The following is a 22,575-nucleotide window of genomic DNA, read 5'->3' as shown; positions in this document are numbered from 1 at the left end:
ATTATTGAAAGTTATTTGAATACTCTTCCTATTTTCGATAATCATCTAGGACTTCTCAACACAAAGTCTCCCCTTTACATCACAGACGTGCCTGGTCCTCCAGCAATTGAAGACCAGTGAGCTTCTCTAGTTCCTTGACTGCATCTTGAGACTTTCCTAGAGTGACCTTGACCGTACGCATACCGGCCTTCTTTGCTCCCTTCAGATTCTCCCCGATGTCGTCAAAAAAGACGATATCGTTGGGGTTAGTCCCCGGCAGTCCCCGCTTCTTAGCTAGAGTATCCATTTCCTGTAACGCCACCTGATAGATCTTCGGATCAGGTTTGCGAAGGCCTGAATGTGCGGAGGAAATGAAAAAGTCGAATTGCGACTTGACCCCGGAGACATCTTTATTGTATTCGTGTCCATCGGGAAATATAACAGTGTTGGATAGAGCCCCCATCAAGAATTGACCAGACTCTCTGAGTTTCTTCAGAGCCGGATACATATATCGGTCTGGAGTGCGCGATATCCGCATCATCTCCCAGAAGAGCCATTCGGCATCCACCGTTGGCAGGGGAGGAATGGTGGTCGAACTGGTGCCTTGTTTCGTCTGAAGTTGTTGGTGGAATTGTCTCCATAGATCAGGGTTTCTTAGGTCTGTATTGAAGCCTGCGAAGAAGTCCGCATCCATCTTGATATCGCCCCGCTCCAGCTTATGCCAGCTACCGTTCGGCTTTGTTCGTGAGATGCTGAAATTGACCCATCCTGGTGGGATATTCTGGGCGATCTCGTAGTCTAGGATGGCTTGGAATGGCGATACAACCTACAATATAGTTAGTAACTAGGTTGTAGATGTTTGGGCCGAGTGGTTGACTTACACACACTCCTCCAATGTCGAACAATAGGCCCACCGGGCGTTTGGTCTCTGCCATCTTGAGATAACAACAGGGCTAATAGCGGTAATGGCAGGAAGTGCGAGAGCTGCTTGAATTTAAGCTGACACTGAAAGTAGAATGGCCTAGAATTCTTGGGTTCAGAAGGATCTGAACTACTTGAATCAATATGGACTCTGGAGACGGTCAGATTGCCGAGGTACTGGCGATCGCTGCACTTCAGACCGAGGATATGCTCCCCACCTCGACAGGCGTTATCGGTCCACTTTTGACTGCATGGATAATAAGGGTCTTTCTCTTGATATATCCAGAAAGGGTTCTCAAAAGAATATGACCCGTTGTCAAATGGCAACTCTTCATCCCATTTGCGGAGGCGTCACGTGCCTCTTATCGATAAGGCGCGCTTTCTGCGCGAGGCTCAATGGTGTTTCTCTAACAATCCCGAGATGGAGTCAGGTCGAACGATCGTTGAGCTGAAATCTGCCTTTATATGGACTCAAGTCCGCATCTTGTCCGAGAGTCTCGACCTACCTGAAGACTGGCGGAACTATGCCACCGAAACCGAAGAGGGAGATCTGAACCCCAAGGTCATTGAAGATGTCCTACACAAATGTCAGAGCACCAATCGCAATCCCCCATGGCCTTTTTTGGGCTTCAAATCCTATTTCACTGGGATGTTCATGGGGCTAACCATTTCATAGTGAATGCCGCCGCCAAGCAGCACAACCGCGTTGTTTATTCATCACAAGCAATACATCACGTCGCCCAACAGATTGCAAGTCTGTACTGGACCTCGGTCAGTCAAGATGCTCGCAGTCGGAGGGTCTTTGCCCGAGGTGTTGAAAAGACCGCAGATTTGTCAAGGCAAATGTGAGACGAAGCCGGCTCTACGCAAAGTGTAATGAGGGTCTGACCAACATGAACTAGGAACATCACAAAGCTGCCTGTTGAGCTGGAAGGCCAGCAACCAAGCGAAGAACAGAATACAAGGTTAGTCTGCAATGTATTCCGATTTCCTCCTATTGGAGTTCCGCCCGCCTGACACCAGTTGCACAGATACCAGCAGCTCCGTGAGCGCCTGGCTAGCCTCGATAGTCAACGGCAGCAACGCCAACGGCGCCTCGATCAATTACAGCATCTTCAGCGATTGCTTGAACCGTTCAAAGACCCCCCAAAAGATATCCAACCAAACCTTATCACCAAGGATGGTGAGCTTGTTCAAGAATTAGAGAAAATGCGAATTCTGGTTGCAAGAGTTGGAGGCAGGATTGCACAGCAGACACGAAGCAGCGATATCCCTGAAACCCACGAGTACTCGCTACCGGGCTCTGCTCAGAGATTGGAGGCCTTGATGGATATGACTTGACGAACTGAAATACCCCTTGCTAATTGCATACAATGAATTTACTTGCGGTTGCGATACAGAATCAATTGAACCCTCCTATCTTTTTTTCTTATTCTGAACTTGCATGAAGTTTTGTGATGCGTAGTCTTCGTTGTCCTGGTTACGATGCCGATGCCCTTTGTATATATCTGGTGCCTTTTGCAAATATAGCCTCGTACCAAATCCAAAGTAATGGGATGTGCTAGATGTGGCCACAGGCGTTCAGGTTAGATTTTGATATAGGACGCACGTGCCAATTAATCGAGGGCATCTCGTTCTGGGGTCCGTTCTGTGTGTAAATCACCGTCATTGATCTATTACACCTACACACTCGTTCTCCGTCGGTCGAGAAAGAAATAGGCTTTGCCCCACTTGACAGACTGGGAAACCGGTTCCTCGAGGGGCAAGTCTTATCCATTTCTTCGTGGCCCCAGGATTGACCATTTTCTTTTTAAAAATGAATGCTCTTGAGAAGATGAGGGAGTTGGTCGAGGGGCGCCATCCATTACGTGGCTTGTCACGTGGTGATCTAGTCCCATGTGGGACTAGCGTGAATCCCCAGCACAACACGCTTGTTGCTTGCTCCCCGACCAGTGAATCTGATCAGAGCTCCGAGAACGCGATCGATAGCGATACTGAAATCAGCCCATCCGCCACCATCGAGGGTGCCACTTCTTCCTCCCCTTCCAAGGCGCCTTTCGCGCGTGGGCATCGCCGTCGTTCCACCCACGTTACTCGCCGTGACCTTGAGAAGTTTCAATCGGAGGTCCTAGGCGTTCAGAATCACGCCTCCTGGTACGACGAGGATAACGGCACTCCCCGAACCTTCAACCCCAACGATCCTTCACTTGAGGAACTGAACCGTGCTTTCGATAACGCCGACATCTCTATGAACGCCGCTACCATGTCTAGCAACGTTCCCAACTCTGGCATCTACGCGGGCTCGACCGGCTATGGCGATAGCAATGCCGTGCCCAATATTCCCCCTCGTCAGACTCCGTCTCCCGCCCTTTCCCACGCTTCCTCCACCACTCAGATCGGCGGCGGCGGCATGGGCGGCATGGGTGGCATGCCTATGAACGCTGGTCACCAGATGGACTTGCATCATCTCTACGAGATGGTCGTCGAATTGAGTGATGTCCTGAAGAACAACCGGGATGTCACCAAGAACATCGTTGCCAACGCGGAGGAGATCATGGTAAGTGGAATCTGAGAACATTCGGCTGTGACATGAGCTTACACGTCCGCAGAAGAATGGCATCGCCGACAGTTCTCGCTCGGGTGACCAGAACGGCGAAAATCTTAGTACGCAGACCTTTTTGAAACCCCCATCCATTGCGATTACTAACCGACAGCAGCTGCCCGCGTCGCCGAACTCGAGCGCGCCTTGGCCAAGGAGAAGTCCGTATCTGCAAACCACAAGCACCATCGCGAGGAGAACTACAAGATGATTCTCGAATTCCAAACCGCCGTGGGAGTCATGGTCGAGCAGATTCGCAACTACTGCCAGAACAACAACATGCACTACCTTGCTCAGAAGCGCCACTACAACAATCTCCTTCAAGCCGAGCGCGATGCCCACCTGGAGAGCCGTCTTGACCGCGACCACTGGCATGCACAAACCATGAAGTGTGCCGAAATGATCCGCACTGCCTACCGCCTGCGCTGCGAGGAAGACGACCTCCCCACTAAGATCATCTCCGGTCTGCAGAATGAAGTCCGCGCCTACCGCTTTGCACTGGGCATGGAGGCTGAGGCTAAAGAGGAGGAGTACGGTTGGGAATATCTCAAGGATATCCCTGGTCTGGAGTAAGAAGATGGGTCCATTGCTATGTGCGGAATGGCCTTAATCCCCCTTGACGCTGTGATGACTGTTTCTTTCATCGCATACCATTCGGAGGCGATTTATTTTTTATCGGCAGGACACTCTCGGTCCTAGCGAGGCGTTTTTAGGCGTTTTCATCGCGGATACCCGTCTTTTTTGTGCGTTCAAATGATCATCGGCTCGGTGTGTTCGACACCGGTACCTGTAGGTAATGATTTGCTATTAATGGTTCATACAATGCAATCACCTTATGGTACAACCTGTCATCTCCGGCCGTCTTAGTGTAAAACCCATTGCTCCCCCCCCGTGCTGGTCGATGCTTATAGGACTGAGTTGTAGAGCTCGAGTAAGTTGTGAGCTTTTGTGTTCATATTCAATGTTGACCAACAACTCTAACGTCAGACCAGCCCTGTAAAACGCATCTTGCAAAGTGAACTGTAACTTAACTCAATACACGTATAACAATGAAGGATGATGTTGAGTAACTTAGCAGCAAATTTATATCTTGGCATTACCGTATCTTGACTCTACTAATAAGTAAGTTATAATTATTTCTGTATACCGTACTTTATCTATTATTATTAAGTTGGAGGCGAAGATGGTCAAGTGTTGAGCATCATTTTGGATACGGTGGAGGAGAGAGAGGGAGGTGTGTACTTGTTATTAGACGGAGGAAGGGTGTTTTGTCTATTTCAAAATCCGGGCATGGGAAGCAGCCTATTTATGTTTGAGCTGGGCTTAGGGAATAAGTGATACACTCTATTGATTATGAGGTACACATTGCTATAGATGTGTCTTTAGAATCCTACTGTAAATTTTGAAGTTTGGCGAATCCACAGTTATATTTCTTCACCAACCAAAGGGGCTACAAGTTCAATTGATGTGGAGGAAGGGGTATATGCACAATATATTTACGCTAACTGATACCTATCAGTGAACCCCGTTCCTGCTAGGTCATCTCAGATTCTCAGAAAAGCGATGCGTGTCGCAAATATCTAGTCAGCGCTCGTCTCACTTATCGAGGGCACTCACTAGAGATCTATTCGATATAGCCGATCATTGGGAGGTAGGATCGGTGAGAGCAGGATCCACTGTAACAAGAAGAATTTTGAGCCATAAAGGGCTAATTCTCACTAGCAGCGCTGATCAGTGGAATGGGAATCCTACATTTGGATCCCAGGAGCAAAGTCAGATCTAAAGAATTTAATTAAACAAGAATATTATGGCATCCCAATAGATCCTAACGATATCGATATAAGGCTCCTATTACCTTGGGGACCCTGTAACCAACAGAGCCTCACAATTACCATACAGTACGTACTGGGTCACGTGGATATGATACGGGACTCGACGCTCACGTGCCTCAGTGGAGCCTCCCCCCGGCCCAATTACCTTATTATGTCACCTTATTCCATTGCTTAAACTACCCCATCCGGAGTCTCCTGGGCTTTTCCTTCTGGAAATCTTCTTTCTTGATTCACTATGCATTCTTCGTTACTCCCAATGGCCATGCGCTGTCATTTCCTGTAGCGGTGTATAACGGAACCCTCGGTCGCAGATCATACGGCACATCATTGCGGCACTTCCATTTGCTGTCCTCTGGCGCGGTTTTAGTACTGTCCACTTGATTTGTCTCTTCAAACCGTCTTCTTGCGATCATCCATGAGAAGTGGGGGAACAGTCAATAATGCGTCATACGATTTAGATCCTATTCAGTCACTCCCGTCATACAACGCCACACCGCTGACCAACCTCGACACCTGCTCCGGACTCAGTCTTTCTGAACATTAAGATCGAGCGAGGTCATCTCAACATGGAGGGCGTTCAGACCGTGGACGTGAGCTGGCTTCATCATTCACAGAAAGGTACGTCCGACTTTCCTTGCAAGCGATTTCTCCGAACCCGGGGTATGGCAGGCCTTGGAGATAACACTTCTGACACTTGATTCAGACCATTTATCTCGCACGAAGTCTGTGAATTCGGCGACTACGACTAGTGAAAGGCCGGGACCCGGAGCTGGCACAGAGCAGCCAGCATCCTCCCCTCCCAAGTCGCACCGGAGAAATCGATCCAACAGTAGCCCGGCGCAACCGGCACACCCTCTCCCTTCCTCGGAGCCGAAGAAAGCCCCTCAGAGCGATATAACGCAAGTAGAATCGAAGCCACAACCAGCGGAGAAGAATGAGGAGCAAAAGGCATCCACGCCATCTCCGGCTTCGCGAAAAAGCGACCCGAAGCCCATTGGACGACGAAACTCCTGGATATCCAATTTGAGCTCGAAATTCTCGTCTGGGTCTACGCCGCCGTCGCAATCTAGTCTAAAATCTAGTCCTGCAAGTCCGAAAACGACTTCACCCCTCGACACACACAATCCGTTCGGCGCTGCCTACTCCCCGAAGGACAAGGAAGAGGAGAAAAAAGACGACTCCAACCCGTTTAATTCGACATCACCTAAAGGCGCGTCGTTTATTCACAATGCTCTGCGCAAGTTTTCGTCCAATTCTGGTGGTTTGCCCAAGTTGAATCCCAATGATTCCATCTGCCCGCGTCGTGTGATGAACATCGACCAGAATCGACACCGATGCAAAGTCCCAGACCTAAACCAGGCTAAACTAAACCGTGTGGCTTTCTGTGTGGACGTGGAAATTGCGGGAATATCACACCGCGATGACGACGAGGAAGCTCCTCCGACCAACCAACTACGGCAGCCTCTCCCCGAGTCTAATACCCACAAGTCTAAGAAGGCAGATCTCAAGTCGAAGGGGAAAGAGGAAGCAGCCGCCTTGAAACATCCAGAAACTGCCTTGGCTGAAAAGGATGCTTCTCCACCGGCTCCTGCTCAGGCTACACGCGATGCGGCTACCCAGTCTTCTTCTCCCCCCAAAGACACCACAGCACCCAAACCATCTACCGAATCTGCTCCAAATGGCGAAGGGACTGATCCAACAAGGAAGCAAGAGAAAAAGAAACGGTCGGAGGCAGAGCGGAAAGAACGGAAGGAAAGAAAGCGGCGGCAAGCGGTGGCAAACGGCTCGGTACCATTGCAACTGGATGCCGAGCATGACGAGGAGGAACCTCAAGCATCACCGCCAGGCGTCTCTCGATCCAAAACGCAAAGCCACCCGACAACCGATCCTGTGCGCATCTATCGTCGATGCTGTCAGCTGCGCGAAACGCCCGTTCTCAAGAGAGTGGTTGACGAGATTTCCAAACCTTCATCAACATTGGCTGAATCTCCCGGTACAGTGGCGGCTCTGGATCTCAGCAACTTCCCGATGACATCGCAGGACCTAACAACTTTCAGTGATTGGCTTGCTGTTGTCCCAGTCCGCAAGTTGATTCTTGAAAATTGCGCACTAACGGATGCGTCCGTGCGTGCCATTCTTGCAGGTCTGCTTTCTACCAAGACAGTGGAACAGATGCGCTACCGACGGAGACGATCTCGAAGACCCGAGTCCCCGGGTGTTAAGGATCATGAAAGATATGGTGTTGTGGAAAAGCTTTCTTTGAAGAACAATCCTAAGATTGGACGAGAAGGATGGCGTCACATTAGTCTCTTCATTCACTTGTCTAAATCTTTGAAAGCCATCGATTTGTCTGGCATTCCTTTCCCTCGTGGTCAGATTGCGATCGGTGGCTCTGGCGCACCAGGTCAAACCCAGCCACAGACAGTTGATGTGAGCACTGTCTTCGCTAGTGCCCTGGCAGAGCGCTTTGGTGGTGATCACCTTGAAGAATTGCTTATGAGTGAGTGCTATCCTTCGGTTGATGCCGTCCAACAAATCTGCCAGGCAAGCACCAAGATGGGCTTGCGAAGGCTCGGCTTCGCCAACAACGGTCTGACGAGAGAGGGATTGGAACATGTGGTTGAGTATCTCAAGATCGGTCAGTGTGAAGGCCTGGACCTAGGTGGCAACGCCATCAAGGATGATCTTGATCTTGTCACGAATGCGATTGAGCCTGAGCAGCCACTCTTGGCTTTGAGTCTAGCCGATTGTTCCTTGAACCCGTCAGTGATCTATCCACTGCTCCAAGCCCTTGCCCAGATCCACAACCTCCGCTTCATCGATTTCTCTCACAATCGCGAGTTATTCTCAGCTCAGCCCAGTGCTCTTGGGGCATTCCGTCGCTTCTTGCCAAAGATGCCGTCTTTGAAGCGCTTCCATTTGGCTGATGTCGATCTCACCCCAGATCATGTCATTGGTCTTGCCGAGGTGCTTCCAGAGTGCCCCAGTCTTTGTCATTTGAATATTCTGGAAAACCAACAAATCGAGGACCTGGCCTCTACCACCGATGCTGTTGCCCAGGAAGAGGCATGTGCTGTATATGCGTCTATGATGGCCGCTGTGCGTGTTTCACGAACCATCATTGCAGTCGATATCGATGTACCCAGCGCCGAAAACAACGAAGTTGTCAAAGCCCTGGCATCGCAGATCGTGGCCTACTCGCTACGAAATCTCGAAGGGGGTGCCATTGCGGAAGAGCTTTCCGACTCTTTCGATCACCTTGGAGCTAAGGATGTTCCTGTGCCTGAAATCCTGCAACACATTGTCGGGTATAGTTTCCCCTCCGAAGAGCCGTGTGACGAGGATGACGAGGTGGCTCCAGACGAGGACTATGTTATTGGCGGTACAGGTGTGGTCAAGGCATTGGGCGTTTGCCTCGGAAATCTGGACCAGCAGGGTCTCGAGGCTCTTGGGGATCACTCTGCACCGGCAAGTGGCACTACAACTCCCAGGCGCCGCAAGTCTCGCAGTGTTGTTAGCAAACGGCCCCGTGACATGTCGAAGAATCTGCTTGAATCGGCCCGGAATATCAGAACTCGGATTCAGTCAGCTCTCATTCGTGAGGATCGTGCTGGCAATGATGCGAATTACCGTAAGTTGGGCAATTGTTTAATAGGTCTGGTGTCATATGCTAACTTCATTCAGGCCGCTTGCAATTCTTGGATGTCACCTTGCACAGGATGATCCAGCGCTTCGAGGACGAGTACCCAGAAACTCGCATCAGTCCCCAAACCGCACCCGCTGTCCCAGCCCCCGATACTAGTTCCCAACACTCTAATGAAGACGGCACTGGTTCCATGGCTACTGGTGGCAACTTGAACAACAGCCAACTTGACGAGACTGGAGCCGACGAGGAAGATGGCGACCACTATGCCGTCCGCCTGTCCCGCGCCAGCTCCATGACTTCGCTCCACTCTCGTGCCATGACCTCCCAGGAAGGTCAAATTCATCGTATCGGCCAGAACCTCCGCCGCGACTTTCTCAAACCATCCCTCGCCCCCGGCTCTGGCGACGAAGACAAAGATAACGACGATTCCCACATCGTCGCTCTCCGCCAGAAGCTCGATCGTCTCCACGACGAGCAGTCTTTGTCCAATTTCGACAACTTCGAAAACGACAGGGCCTTCGAGGAACTCGGCACCACCGTTGACGAACTTTGGGCCGTCCAGCGACAAGATGCCGAAGGATTCGAGCGCTTCAAGCAGTCCCAGATCGCTGCCCAGATCAACAGTGGTCTTCGGCTTCGAAACAACCCAGAACATAAGAAGGACTCTGATGAATCAGAGGCCAAGTCCCCTTAACTTTTACATTTAGGTCATATCATCTCAGCTTATTATGTATTTTTTTTACGACTTGAACTTTTAACGTTATTTCCCAATACCTGTACATACCTATGCGCGTGTCTTTGTTGATCTGCCGACAGCCTGCAGTCTATTGTATATATGACTGACACAAGGGGGCAGTTTGTTCCAGCATTTTACTTTATCGTCATTTTGTCATTCTGTATATGTGCACATGTATGTAATCGACTGCAAGTACCAATTTAGCCTGAAACGGGCGGGTTTCACGGATATCCTAATAATAAATGATTCAAGTGACAAATTCGAGCATTTAATTTGCGCTCGAGTTTTGTAATCTCGTTGTATACTCGAGACTTGGGGGTTATTCCCACAGTTGTACGGAGTACTTATAGTTGTATTGTGGCAGTTGAAGTTCCTCGGTTGGACTTCCCCGGGTTTCTGGGGTATCACATGTCAGGACCTCCGTCATTCCTCTCCTCACCTCTCACTCTCACCAACTCTCCAACTCCCATTGTGAACGGTCATGTATGCCCCAGATTCCGGCTGAACAGTAACAACAGCATCGCCATGGCCGTTCAGTCCAAACTGCTACCGCCCGAGCGCTCCATCAAACAGATCCTCTCGAGCCTAACAACTCTCTACCTCCGTCACCGCACCCGCATCTCTCGCGCCGTCTATCTAGCCCTCTTCGCAGCGCTCGCCAAGCGAATCCATAATGCAATCTCCGAACAGAAAGCCGCGACCCAGCAAGTCGAGCTCCGCCGACGGCCCGGCACCAGCAGTCTCGGCGACGAAGAACAACCCCGCAAGAAGCGAGTCGAGATCAACCGCGAGTTCTTTAAGCATTTGCTTCGCTTGCTGAAGATCGTCATCCCTGGGTGGCGGAGTAAGGAGCTACGCTTGCTGGTTAGCCATAGTGTTTTCTTGGTCCTGCGCACCCTACTCAGTTTGTATGTTGCTGAGTTGGATGGAAGACTCGTGAGCAACTTGGTGCGCGGTAAGGGGAAGGATTTCTTACTGGGCCTTGTTTGGTGGATGATTGTCGCTGTTCCTGCTACTTTTACTAATTCTATGGTGAGTTGTTGGTGATAACGTCGAGTTATCCGGCTAGTATCGCATATGCGACCGGTCGATCTTCTTGCTGACTTGATCGCTTGTCGGTTTAGCTCTCATACCACCAATGCAAGCTCGCACTGAGCTATCGCAAGCGTCTTACTGATTATATCCATGAGAAGTATCTGTCTAATATGACCTTCTATGCTATCTCCGCCTTGGACGACCGCATCAAGAACCCCGACCAGCTTGTCACGGTCGATGTGTCTCGTTTCTCGGATAGTCTGGCTGAACTATACTCCAACTTGGCCAAGCCGATTCTCGATATGGCTATTTACAACTACTCCCTGTCAAAGAATGTGGGAGGAGAAGGATTGTTCATTATGAGTCTGCTCGTGCAGCTGTCAGCCAACGTCATGCGCATGCTGACTCCGCCATTTGGTAAATACGTGGCGGATGAGGCTCGCTTGGAGGGTGAGTTCCGGTTCTTGCACTCGCGGCTTATCGATTACAATGAAGAGGTGGCTCTATACCACGGCCACGAAGCTGAGAAGGATACCCTGGATAAGGGGTACTTTACTCTTATCAAGCATGTGAATCGCATTTTGCGCAGGAGACTGTATCATGGGTTCATGGAGGATTTTGTGATCAAGTATTTCTGGGGTGCTCTGGGTTTGGTTCTCTGCAGTGTGCCTGTCTTCTTCAAGATTCCTGGACAGACCACTCACAGTATGGGAGATCACACAGAAAGTGAGTTTGTTTCCTCTGGGCTAGTGTGTTTATGCTGATTGTACTAGGCTTTGTCACGAACCGTCGGATGTTGCTTTCCTCATCAGATGCCTTTGGCCGTTTAATGTTCTCCTACAAGGAGATTTCGGAGCTTGCTGGCTACACATCGCGTGTCTCGTCTTTGTTGGAAGTTATGGACGACCTCCTGGCTGGTCGATTTGAGAAGAAGCTGGTATCCTCTGCCTCTACCGAGGAGAATGCAGCTGTGTTGTCTGGTCGAGGCGAAGTCATGGAGAGCGACGCCATCGAGTTCACCGACGTACCGATTGTATCACCAAATGGAGACGTCTTGGTGCGCAAGTTGTCCTTCACTGTCCACCCTGGTGAGCATCTCTTGATTGTTGGACCCAACGGCTGCGGTAAATCGTCTCTCTTCCGGATCCTGGGTGGGCTCTGGCCGGTGTACGGAGGAACAGTGAAGAAGCCTCCCTTCCAGGACATCTTCTACATCCCACAGCGACCATATCTATCCCGTGGAACTCTGCGGCAACAGGTCATCTATCCAGATGGAGTTCGTGAGATGCGTGCCAAGGGTATCACCGACGCCGATCTCTATGACATTCTTTCTGTGGTTGAGATCGCGTCCGTCGTAGACCGCCCTGGAGGCTGGGATGCAGAGGAAGAGTGGCGTGATGTGTTGTCTGGTGGTCTCCAGCAGCGCATTGCCATGGCTCGTCTGTTCTACCACCGGCCCAAGTTCGCCATCCTGGATGAGTGTACGTCCTCAGTAACCTTGGAGATTGAGAAGGTCATGTATGAGACGGCCAAAAAGCTGGGCACCACACTGATGACAGTCTCACATCGACGCAGCCTCTGGAAATATCACCAGAAGATCCTGCAGTTCGACGGAGAGGGAGGCTATATCTTTACCGGTCTGGACTGGGAGCGGCGTCTGAAACTGGAAGAGTAAGTTACCCGATATTCGTGGTTAATCATTGCTGACTTTGTTATAGTGAGAAGGAAGAGTTGGACCTGCAGCTACGAGCGGTGCCAGAGCTGCAACGTCGGATCGCCGAGTTGACAGCTATCTAGACCCTAATTTACCCTATTTTGACTTGTATCTTAGCGTTCAAATGTACGATGTATTTTCATAGATGACAGCCCCCATTCTTTCCAGCCAATCACATCCTCTCGGGACATGCCTTGACGGCAGTTCGGCTCTCGGGATCTGAACTATCCAATCAGTGGCTGCAGACTCGGCAAGACCCACCGCTTCCTCGGCCCACACTGATGTCGTTCACCGACGTCATTGTCCCTGTCTTGTTTGCCACGACTTGACCAAGGTACGACATGTCCGGATGAACGGCTACTTACATTGCCTTATCCGTTTCTTCACATTTTTCCCTTTTCCTATAGTTCACATATCCTTCTACTTCCAGTTCACTATAGTTACATACTCTCCTCCCTAAGACTGTATAAAATGACCCAACAAGCGCAGCCCGTCGATCAAAAGAGAAAGATCATTATCTTCTCTGGTACGAACCTCTAACCCCCATCCTTGTCCTGTCCAACCCCAATCCGGGAAAACCCTCCAATCCTACCCAATCGCAAAAAAGTACCAATGCTAAATATAACTAGACTTCGATGGCACAATCTTCATGCAAGATACTGGCCACATCCTAGTGGACCACCATGGCTGCGGTGCCGCCTACCGCAACAAACTAGAAGAGCAATTCAAAACCGGCGAACGATCCTTCCGTGACATCTCCGATGACATGTGGGGATCCCTAACAATCCCCTTCGGCGACGGCTTCGATGTCATGGAAAAGAACCTCCAAATCGACCCGGGCTTCCAAGAATTCCACCTATACTGTGCCGAAAACGGCTTCCCATTCAACATCATCAGCGCCGGTCTCAAGCCAATCCTGCAGCGAGTCCTTGATATCTTCCTCGGCGAGAAAGAGGTAAACCAAACCCCAAATCCCAAATCCAAATCCAAATAAAAAACTAACAAAAACCAAACTAGGCTTCCTCAATCGATATCGTAGCAAACGACGTCCAAATAGTAGACGGCAGTCCCTGGAAACCCGTCTGGCGCGACGCCTCCGAATCAGGCCACGACAAAGCAATGAGCGTAAACACAGCCCGCCAACAAGCCCAAGCAGAATGCACACCAGACGAAATCCCCCTGATCGTCTTCATTGGCGACGGAGTCTCCGACCTAGCCGCCGCCCGCGAAGCAGACGTCCTTTTCGCACGCCGCGGCCTCCGCCTCGAAGAACACTGCATCGAGCACGGTATCCCCTACACGCCCTTCGATACCTTCTCTGATATCAAACGCGAGGTTGAGGCTATTTCGCGTGAAGATCAGAAGAAGACGGGTGGTGTTGGTAAACCGGTGCGGTATAACCCTCGTGCTAATATGTGGCGACGGATTTCTTCTAAGGAGGCTGTTCCGACGCTTATGACAGCTGCTACGCCTTCTAACGAGGAGAAGATGTTCCTTTGGCCCGAGACCTTTTCGGAGCCTTTGAATACTTCGGCTTTGCCGCAGGGTCATAAGCCTTCGACTATTCAGGAAGGGGATGAGACTTCTGCTTAGTTTGGTTTTTTAGTTTTGAGTTTCTGGTTTGGTTTGATATTCTATTTGTTTGTTCTGCATGGATGGGTGATATGTTCAATGTTTGTCATGAATAATGTCTAGAGATAGAATCTTCCGGGCGGTATTGTTCAAAGAGAAGTCCTGGATAGATCAATTGAATATAAAATAAAATCATACGATATATTACAAGGTTTCTTAATGATAGTTGTTGTGGTTGTAGGAAATAAACCAAATTGATTATACCAATGTGAATGCAAAGTCCTGATGAATCCATAAATCATGCAAACGAAATCAATCTCGAGACTGTAGGTAGTACTACCAGCCTACTCCTCAACATTCAGCGGCTCAACATTCCAAATGCTATCCGCATACTCGTTAGTGACACGATCCATCGAGAAGAAGCCCATGCGCGCCACAGAGCTAATCGACTTAGCAAGCCACTCCTCTTTGTTGAGGAATGCCTCGTCGACCATCTCGTGTGTGGTGATGTAGGAGTTGAAATCGTCTGAGACGAGGTAGTAGTCGCCGTGCTCCTCAATGGAACTGGTGAGGGCGGAGAAGTCGCCAGCGTCGCCGAATGTGTTGCCCTTGATTGCGTTGAAGACGCGCTCCAACTGGGGGTCAAGCTTGAAATTGCCGTAGAAGTGTCGGTGACGGAGATCCTCGACGTCTTCGGCGAGATTGCCGAAGAGGAAGATGTTCTGTTCGCCGATTTCGCGGGTGATTTCGATCTAGATTAGGGTTAGTATGATATGGTTGGGATGTGGGGATTATCTTACATTAGCTCCGTCACAGGTACCGATGATCAAACCTCCGTTCAGGACGAATTTCATGTTACTAGTACCACTGCCTTCGGTACCGGCGGTGGAAATGTGCTCGCTGAGATCCGAGGCGGGGCAAATGATCTCGGCCTTGCTGACGTTGTAGTCCTCGATGAAGATTACCTTCAAGAGATCACCAATCTCCGGATCCTTGTTCACAACCTCGGCCACCTTGTTGATGAGGTGGATGATTGTCTTCGCCATCCAGTATCCTGGAGCAGCCTTGCCTCCAAAGATGGAAACACGAGGCACCACCTTCTTCTTCTGTTCGGCGGTCATGTCCTTGATGGTCAGGTAGCGGTGAATGACGCCGAAAATGTTGAGCTGCTGGCGCTTGTACTCGTGAATACGCTTCACCTGCACATCAAACAGAGCGTTGGGGTTCACGTCGAATCCAGTAGTAGCCTTAATATGCTTGGCAAGTCGCGCCTTGTTCTCCCGTTTGATTTCCGCCCACTCTTCCCGGAAGGCCTTGTCGTCAACAAATGCCTCAATCTTGTCAAGAAGTGTGAGATCCTTCAGGAAATCATAACTGCCAAGCTTATCCGCAATCAAAGCAGACAGCCGAGGGTTCGCCTGGTGCAGCCAACGTCTAGGAGTGATGCCGTTGGTGACATTGGTGAAGCGGTCGACTCCATAGATCTCCACAAAGTCCTTGAAAAGAGTGGTCTTGAGAAGGTCCGAGTGCAACTCAGCTACACCGTTGACTTTGTGAGAGCCGATGATGGCCAGATAGGCCATGCGCACCATCTGGGGGTGCGACTCTTCAATAATGGAGACGCGCGACAGGATGTCCCGGTCCTTGGGAAATCGCTTCTCAACAGATTGCAGGAAATACAGATTCACCTCATAGATAATCTGCAAGTGCCGAGGGAGCAAGTTTTGCATCAGTGGAACAGACCACTTCTCCAGGGCTTCGGGCAAAACGGTGTGGTTGGTGTACGCGAAGGTCTTGGTCACGATGTTCCATGCCTCATCCCATTCCAGACCTTCCTTGTCAATCAAGATGCGTTGCAACTCTACAATGGCAAGTGTGGGGTGAGTGTCGTTCAGCTGAATCGCAACTTGATCCGGGAACTCGCTCCAAGCTCTCTTGGTCTTCTTGAATCGCCGGACAATGTCAAACAGCGAGGCAGCGCACCAGAAGTACTGCTGTTTCAGACGGAGCTCCTTTCCCCGCTCGAGGTTATCGTTGGGGTAGAGAACAGCCGAGATTGTTTCAGCGTTCTGTTGGTCTGCCACGGCACTTTCATAATCTCCAGCGTTGAACTTCTGGAAGTCGAACTCTCCACTGCTGGCCTTGCTGGACCACAAGCGGAGGTTGTTGGTCGTCTTGGTACCGTACCCGGGGATGGGGACATCGTATGCAATTGCTCGAACAATCTCGCCATCCTCCCATGAGTGGATGATCTTGCCATTCTCTCCCTGGTACTTCTTCACATTACCATAGAATTGAATGTCGACTGTGATTTCGTGCCGTGGGAACTCCCAAGGGTTGTTGTCAAGCCAGTAGTCTGGGATTTCCACCTGGTATCCATTGATAATCTCCTGCTTGAAGATACCATAGCGGTACCGCAGACCATATCCCCATGCAGGGTAGTTCAGCGTTGCCATGCTGTCCAAGAAACACGCCGCGAGACGTCCCAGGCCACCGTTGCCCAAAGCCGCATCGTGCTCCTGGTCGATAACGTCCTCGATTCGGAAGCCGAGATCACTCAATCCCTCTAGTACGTGTCAGTGTTGTCATGTCACGACTGCTGCACAACTCACCTCGAGCGGCCTCTTTCAATCCAACATTGAGCATAGCATTGTCCAAAGCACGACCCATGAGGAACTCAAGAGACAAATCTGGAAATGGATTAGCAATTACGTTGGTCAAGTAATTAAGCACCTACAGTAGACTCGCTTCTGGTCGGTGAAAGTCTGACGCTGCTGCGTCCTATTCCACTCGATGATCAACCGGTCACGGAAAGCGAGCGCAGTGCCGGAGTACGCGGCCCTGGAAACAAATCAATTGCCAAGTCATGACCAAGGGTATAGTGAACTTACAACTCGTCGCAATTGTACAGCGAACGAGCAAGCGTGGTCTCGATGTGGCGTACAAGCTCTTTCTATAAGGTGTCAGCGATCAGGCGAATAATGAATAATATCCAGCACTGACCTCAAATTCCTCTTTGTTCGTAAATTCATTTGCGGACTAATTGGAAGATTAGCATTAGTCAAATCCGAGAGTTGATTGCATACATGTTTCTTCCAGCTGCAGGGTTGCAATGGTCAGTACCCCAAATCCAAGACAAAGATACAACACAAACAAGTACTCACGCCTCTCGCAGTGGTTCAGGGATACTGGCTTCCACACTCTTGATCTCAGCTGGTCCCAGACCAGTGTAGGTGCGTTTGTGCTTGGGACGACTAAATCCGGGGCCGACGGGACCTTGAAGGTCGGCAATGGGAGCTCCAACGGAGGGTCTCCGCTCGCGACGGGGTTCAGACTCGGCCATGGTGAGGATGTATGTAGAATGTAGAAGGGAAATAGAGAGGAAAGAATAGAGAGTGGGAGGGAGGTTAAAAGGAAAGAGGGGAAAGTGCAGTTCATGCAGTCATGACTCTGGTGACACCCTCGGATCCCGTCAGGCCATCTACTTTTTTTAGTTTAGACATTTCTCAATAACTTACCTAGCTATTTAATTAATAAATTTACTATAATTCAATTAATCATTAACTATTAATCAACTCTGTATATCTATATCGCCGCATGCGGAGAGCGGGTACTGAGCTTATCGACGTGCCGTCAATGAGTAGTATACAGCTACGTAGCTATAGGTAGTATAGGTAGTATAGGTATTATACTCCTCATCATGCCATGTTCATTTCCCTGCTTTTCTCCTCTGCATATTTGGATACTTTCCCATGTCCCTGTCCCCGTATACTTGCCCTGTACAATCACTACATCCCCAATACGGCTCTATAGATTCCCAAACCCTACCCGAGTACATCCGGAAATACCTGTCTCGTCGCCATGTGGAAAGATAACCCTTTCCAATGTATCTAATATCCCATATCCAGCTTATATTCCTACAAAACATGTACATACAGTCGGTCCTTCCCCTCCTCCAAGCTGTTACCCATACCCCGCGAACGCCACATACAGGCGTATTGCATACCCAATGCCGCATGATGTCCACGCGCAGATGGGAGACCCCTGCACGGATGGGAGCTAGAACCAACACTGGCGCCGGTCATTTCCTAACTAATTCGCTTTCTGGGGAAGCTAAGCTGTCTGGAACATGTAGTTTTGAGCGGATATGAGGGGGCCATGTAGATCAATGATTCTCTGCTCTTTCTTTCTCTCCACGCCTCTCTCACATACTTTGATGTACTTACATTCCTTAGAAGTATGTAAGATATGCTCAGTGTATGGTGTGGACTTGCATGTCCATGCTTTTCTTAGTCTTACTGCTGGTTGAGTTAGTCGCAATCCCCGCGGTCGGTTGCATGATCTCGCTGCGGGGGGAGTGCATAGACAAACAGTAATATAACCTCGAGGGATGGAAGAGAGGTGTTGAGCAAAGCAGCTCTTATTAGCGGGGCTGGGCCTAAGCTATGATGTCTGTGGCTGCTGGGTTGCATGGGGGTGCGAGGTGGAGACTGCCTGCGTCTTAGTCAGGGCTGTTCTTGAAGAAAATTAGTTCAGTGGCTGCTTCAATACGAGCATATATTTCGGGCTGGGAGCACAGGTACAGACGGCATAGGCCTGTAGAAGGGTGGGCATGTGGTCTGCGGTGATTTGGATGACTGTTTTCACTGTGAGAGACCAAACTTCGCTGAGTGGTTCATCCTGCAACTAGGTCATAACATGACAAAAGCTGATGAATTTCTGTATACGAAAGGTTCTGACCAACGAGCAGCATTCCAGAATAAAGGCAACCCAAACGGGAGTGATTTGATATCCAGGCTATTAGTAAAGAGAGCACACTGCCCAGACATATCACGCCCCGATCTACGGTCCCACTGTGCAACAGAAATCATAATCAGACAATGAGTATGCTACAAGCCAACAACGGATCCAGCCATAGTTTCGACCAAGGAAAGCCCAGTACCGTTCTTGCAGTACTAAACAGGAAAGATAGTCTGGATGTTGAGAACCAAAAGCTGGAGGGGATACAGCAGGACTAACCCGGAAGGAAGGGAAATAAATCAGAAAGCACGGTGCGAGAAAACTCTCCTGGCTGCGAGTTGGTAAATAGGCTAATAAGGAAAGAGAATACAAGACAAAGGTAGAAGAAGGAGAGAGATATCAGAGGCAAACATGGCACATTATATTGGAGCCGCCATGGTATGCATGGAAATGAGGCTGGAACAGAGCAAGGGCAAAAGCAAGAGATATAACGAACATATAGAAGAATAGAAGAGAAGAACGAGTCAATGGTTAGCTAGTAAAAGCCCCATGAGGATATCCGAGTAAATAAATTAAAAGGTCGAGACCAACATATCGGGCGACTTTTCGGGTTGGCAATACGCTCGTTTGGGGCTAATTGAGAGACAGAGGAGAGATACAAGAGGAATAGAAAGGAGCATTGCAGGGTGGACGATACCATGAATGGTTTCACAGGCATGCTATTGAGACCCCTGATGGGGCATTGGATTCTTTAGGAAAGGAGTAATACCACCTCGCAGATACCAAACAAGGGTTTTCCCTGGGCCAGTGCCTGAAATATCAGTTCTGGAAGCGAGAAAGGCGCCATAAACGCCTGCAGCTGGTCAAAAGCAAGAATAGGGAAGTGTGGAAGTTGGAAATTGAAAAGGGTATGACTGGTCGTTGTGGAGCTGTTCGGGTAATCGGGAGTGTGGTATCAAATAACACCAAAAGCGACGTTGAGAAGTGATGTGGGATGGTCGTAAGGTTGTGAGGCGGGAGGGGAGGTTAATCGCGAAACTGAGTCTCGGAGATGGCGAGGTGATCATAGAATGCCCGAGTCTTTCAGAGCATTCTGTAGGATGGTTTCTTTGACTGCTGCAAAGACCAGGCGAATGTTGGTTGTGTCGGTGGCCTGGGTGAGACTAGAAAAAAAGACAGGTCAGATATGCATGGAGATATCGCGAAGGGCCGGGTAAACTCACTGCGGGTAGAGGTTCAGGTGTGCTCGATTTACTTGGTTGAATCGCCAGAGCAGGTATTTGGCAGCACGATTCACGTCATTGCCGCCCGAGTAATCGGGGAAATAGTTGCTCAAGGGCGATCGGGGTAGCTTCAGGCGGAACAGATCGACCTTATTCAGGAAGAGGATGATACTTGTCCGCATGAACCATCGAGAGTTGACCACGGAGTCGAAGAGCACTAAACTTTCCATCATTCGGTTCTAGGATTGTCAGCTTCGATCCAGAATACTCGGTAGTTGGAGTCCCATACCTGATTGCTCTCTTCGAGCAGTACTTGATCATATTCGCTCAATGCGACACAAAAGATGATAGAGGTGACGTTCTCGAAGCAGTGAATCCATTTCTTTCGCTCACTGCGTTGGCCACCGACATCGAACATGCTGTGACTGGTTAGGATGTCCCAAATCGCAAGTCTTGCGGTCCACGTACTGTATGCTCAATTGCCCCATTGTGAATCTGGTCTCGTAGATACCAGTGGTTTTCGTTCTTGCGCGGAGTACGTCTGAGACGTTCGGAATGTAGTCGGGGGCGGTTATTCGTTTCGCTTCGTCGAAGAAACTAGTCGCATGTAAGCATTTATCCCTGAGACGTGGTTGAAGCACTTACTATGGCGCTGAGTCCATCAGGTAGAACTCGTTCTGATGTTCCAAAACCGTTGATGTGCAGGGGTCATTCCAGAGATATGTGATGGCGTCGCCGATTTTCGGATCAAGCGTAGTGTTGGGATCCGGGTCCACGTTGTACTCTTCGATGAATGCGATGTAATCCTGGACCTTTTGGCTGGAGGGTTCGAGCTGGAGATAGTGGTAGGCTCCGATGAGCGCTTTGGCGCAATCCAGGAGGTTCTTGTAGACCGTCAAGCGATACAGTGCCAGTTCTTCGACGGTGTAGCCATTTTGGTGGATAATCTTCATCTGTTTCACGATCGTGGACTTGCCGCTCTCTCCGGAACCTGCGGTTTGCCAGTTAGCCCAGGGCCCAAGCCAGCTCTTCCGTCAGAGCCTACCCAAAAGGAGAATTTTGCATTCTCGCCGTAGTCGTCTTGAGTCCTCTTCTAGCTTGCGGTCGATCATCTGACTTCGTTTCTTCTGTTCGGCGTCCCCCCCAGACTCTGAGCTGAAACAGGAGCCCATCGCGAGCGCCTTAAAGTGCCAGGCCAGCAGGCACTAGACTCATCAATCGCGCGGCACGAGCGGTGTCTGCCGGTTCAAACGGCCGGAGCCTTAGGAGAAGGCAGTTTCACAAAGTAAAAATCGCTGCGACCAGCGAGTATCGGGAGAGTAGTAAAGGGAGGTGTGGGGAGGGTACTTTGCGAGAAGTGGTAAGTGAGAGGTGAAAGGTGACAGTTGAGAGGTGACAGGTGAGGTAAGAATTGCGACCAGATCGGAAGGAGGTACGGAGTATAGCTGGGGCGGGAGAGGGGGCGAGAAATGCTGCGGAGATGCTGACTCAGGTAGTGTATAGGAATCAACCCTTTAGCCTGGTATATTACGAGTATTATTTTTAGTATAGGGACACTATTTGATGGGATCTAGGATATAGGAGCTATAGGACATAGGTATAGGTGACATAGGTAAGGGAAGGGAAAGGGAAAACCCGGGGGGACAGTTGGGCACGTTCCCTAGTCAGATCCAACCCTGGTCGACTAACGAAAGTCTACTCGAAGCGATCATTCGGCTGAACGGGTTTCAACCGCTGCCGCGTCACCCTCGTTCCCAGAGTCTTTTTTCCTTTTTTTCTATAAACAGCTCGTTGGAAAATCTCTGAAGAAGGAGTGATGTCCTCCGTATTCTCTTAGTAGAGAGTGACGCAAATTCGGGGTCTTCTGCCTCAGGCAATCAGTTGAATCCTGGCGGGGTTGTTCGGTGAGCGTCTCTCGTCTCTCCACATTTATACCAGGTAAGAGATGGAACTGTGGTCATTTTTCGTCTCTGTACGGTAACTTGCTGTGAATGGGCACTGACCCAGTGGAAGTCAATTCCGCCACTGTGACCAGGTCAAGTAATACCCGGAAAAAGCAAACACTCGGGAGTATAGAGGGAGAGGGCAGGGGCGAGATATATATATATATACAGAGTACCCTCTGTCCCAATACAGGAACATGAAACCACAAAGGGCAGTTCCAGAGTTTAAATGCAGCTGCAGCTTTGTTCAGTCATGTTTATCCTTCAAAGGCCTTTGTTACATGCCTGCAGTAGCGTGGCAGGTCTTGTTTCACAGGTCTCAGCTAGATCCGTAACACCGGTTGAGACAGTCCCGAAACATATCAACGTATAGTTGAGCTAGAAGAGTTGGCTAAATTTTCAGGAGGCTCTTGTAAAACACCCATGCCCAACCCAATATATATGTCCAGGGAGATAGCGGTGATGACATGGTCAAAATATTCCAAGCCCCACCACGTCACACATATCCGAATGGGCTTAGTGTACATGTGCAGTGCATCTGATATGCTGAGTGATGTACATGGTCCAGACCGGATATTACTTCCTGGAGGGGTAGGGTAGGGGAGTAGCTTCGATTCAGTAGATGTATATCTTGA

General features: G+C 49.9%; 8 protein-coding genes across 8 annotated transcripts; 5 read left to right on the top strand and 3 right to left on the bottom strand.

The window, feature by feature from the left end:
- Positions 1 to 79: 79 nt before the first annotated feature.
- On the bottom strand, positions 80 to 914 carry PENARI_c003G02007 (HAD family hydrolase; the record flags this gene model as incomplete). The annotated part of the gene is made up of 2 exons (XM_022628140.1): positions 80 to 805; positions 861 to 914. 2 exons carry the CDS (start codon positions 912 to 914, stop codon positions 80 to 82), a joined length of 780 nt encoding a protein of 259 aa, XP_022491954.1.
- A 130-nt stretch (positions 915 to 1,044) lies between these two features.
- PENARI_c003G01496 (kinetochore subunit FTA4 family protein) lies at positions 1,045 to 2,241 on the top strand (the record flags this gene model as incomplete). Its single annotated transcript, XM_022628101.1, has 5 exons — positions 1,045 to 1,128; positions 1,187 to 1,487; positions 1,577 to 1,745; positions 1,803 to 1,865; positions 1,932 to 2,241. The coding sequence occupies 5 exons, from the start codon at positions 1,045 to 1,047 to the stop codon at positions 2,239 to 2,241; spliced, it is 927 nt and encodes a 308-aa protein (XP_022491332.1).
- Positions 2,242 to 2,716: 475 nt separating this feature from the next.
- On the top strand, positions 2,717 to 4,072 carry PENARI_c003G08634 (uncharacterized protein; the record flags this gene model as incomplete). Its single annotated transcript, XM_022628603.1, has 3 exons — positions 2,717 to 3,457; positions 3,510 to 3,564; positions 3,618 to 4,072. The coding sequence occupies 3 exons, from the start codon at positions 2,717 to 2,719 to the stop codon at positions 4,070 to 4,072; spliced, it is 1,251 nt and encodes a 416-aa protein (XP_022491722.1).
- Positions 4,073 to 5,897: 1,825 nt separating this feature from the next.
- PENARI_c003G04390 (putative cell wall biogenesis protein Mhp1) lies at positions 5,898 to 9,671 on the top strand (the record flags this gene model as incomplete). The annotated part of the gene is made up of 3 exons (XM_022628305.1): positions 5,898 to 5,949; positions 6,035 to 8,962; positions 9,016 to 9,671. The coding sequence occupies 3 exons, from the start codon at positions 5,898 to 5,900 to the stop codon at positions 9,669 to 9,671; spliced, it is 3,636 nt and encodes a 1,211-aa protein (XP_022492035.1).
- A 567-nt stretch (positions 9,672 to 10,238) lies between these two features.
- On the top strand, positions 10,239 to 12,545 carry PENARI_c003G10299 (ATP-binding cassette long-chain fatty acid transporter PXA2; the record flags this gene model as incomplete). Its single annotated transcript, XM_022628719.1, has 4 exons — positions 10,239 to 10,745; positions 10,838 to 11,474; positions 11,522 to 12,419; positions 12,467 to 12,545. 4 exons carry the CDS (start codon positions 10,239 to 10,241, stop codon positions 12,543 to 12,545), a joined length of 2,121 nt encoding a protein of 706 aa, XP_022492122.1.
- A 388-nt stretch (positions 12,546 to 12,933) lies between these two features.
- On the top strand, positions 12,934 to 14,055 carry PENARI_c003G06195 (uncharacterized protein; the record flags this gene model as incomplete). The annotated part of the gene is made up of 3 exons (XM_022628429.1): positions 12,934 to 12,988; positions 13,092 to 13,417; positions 13,480 to 14,055. The coding sequence occupies 3 exons, from the start codon at positions 12,934 to 12,936 to the stop codon at positions 14,053 to 14,055; spliced, it is 957 nt and encodes a 318-aa protein (XP_022491861.1).
- A 323-nt stretch (positions 14,056 to 14,378) lies between these two features.
- glpV (glycogen phosphorylase) lies at positions 14,379 to 17,377 on the bottom strand (the record flags this gene model as incomplete). The annotated part of the gene is made up of 8 exons (XM_022628642.1): positions 14,379 to 14,786; positions 14,835 to 16,600; positions 16,647 to 16,724; positions 16,772 to 16,875; positions 16,926 to 16,987; positions 17,038 to 17,073; positions 17,121 to 17,133; positions 17,199 to 17,377. 8 exons carry the CDS (start codon positions 17,375 to 17,377, stop codon positions 14,379 to 14,381), a joined length of 2,646 nt encoding a protein of 881 aa, XP_022491490.1.
- Positions 17,378 to 19,837: 2,460 nt separating this feature from the next.
- gpaB (guanine nucleotide-binding protein subunit alpha gpaB) lies at positions 19,838 to 21,169 on the bottom strand (the record flags this gene model as incomplete). The annotated part of the gene is made up of 6 exons (XM_022628447.1): positions 19,838 to 19,937; positions 19,998 to 20,236; positions 20,287 to 20,416; positions 20,466 to 20,594; positions 20,643 to 20,988; positions 21,043 to 21,169. 6 exons carry the CDS (start codon positions 21,167 to 21,169, stop codon positions 19,838 to 19,840), a joined length of 1,071 nt encoding a protein of 356 aa, XP_022491650.1.
- Positions 21,170 to 22,575: the final 1,406 nt, after the last annotated feature.

The sequence above is a fragment of the Penicillium arizonense genome, assembly GCF_001773325.1.
Source record: "Penicillium arizonense strain CBS 141311 chromosome Unknown PENARI_contig003, whole genome shotgun sequence".
NCBI lineage: Eukaryota > Fungi > Ascomycota > Eurotiomycetes > Eurotiales > Aspergillaceae > Penicillium > Penicillium arizonense.
The sequence above is the reverse complement of the archived record's forward strand: the minus strand, read 5'-3'. Positions and strand labels throughout refer to the sequence as shown.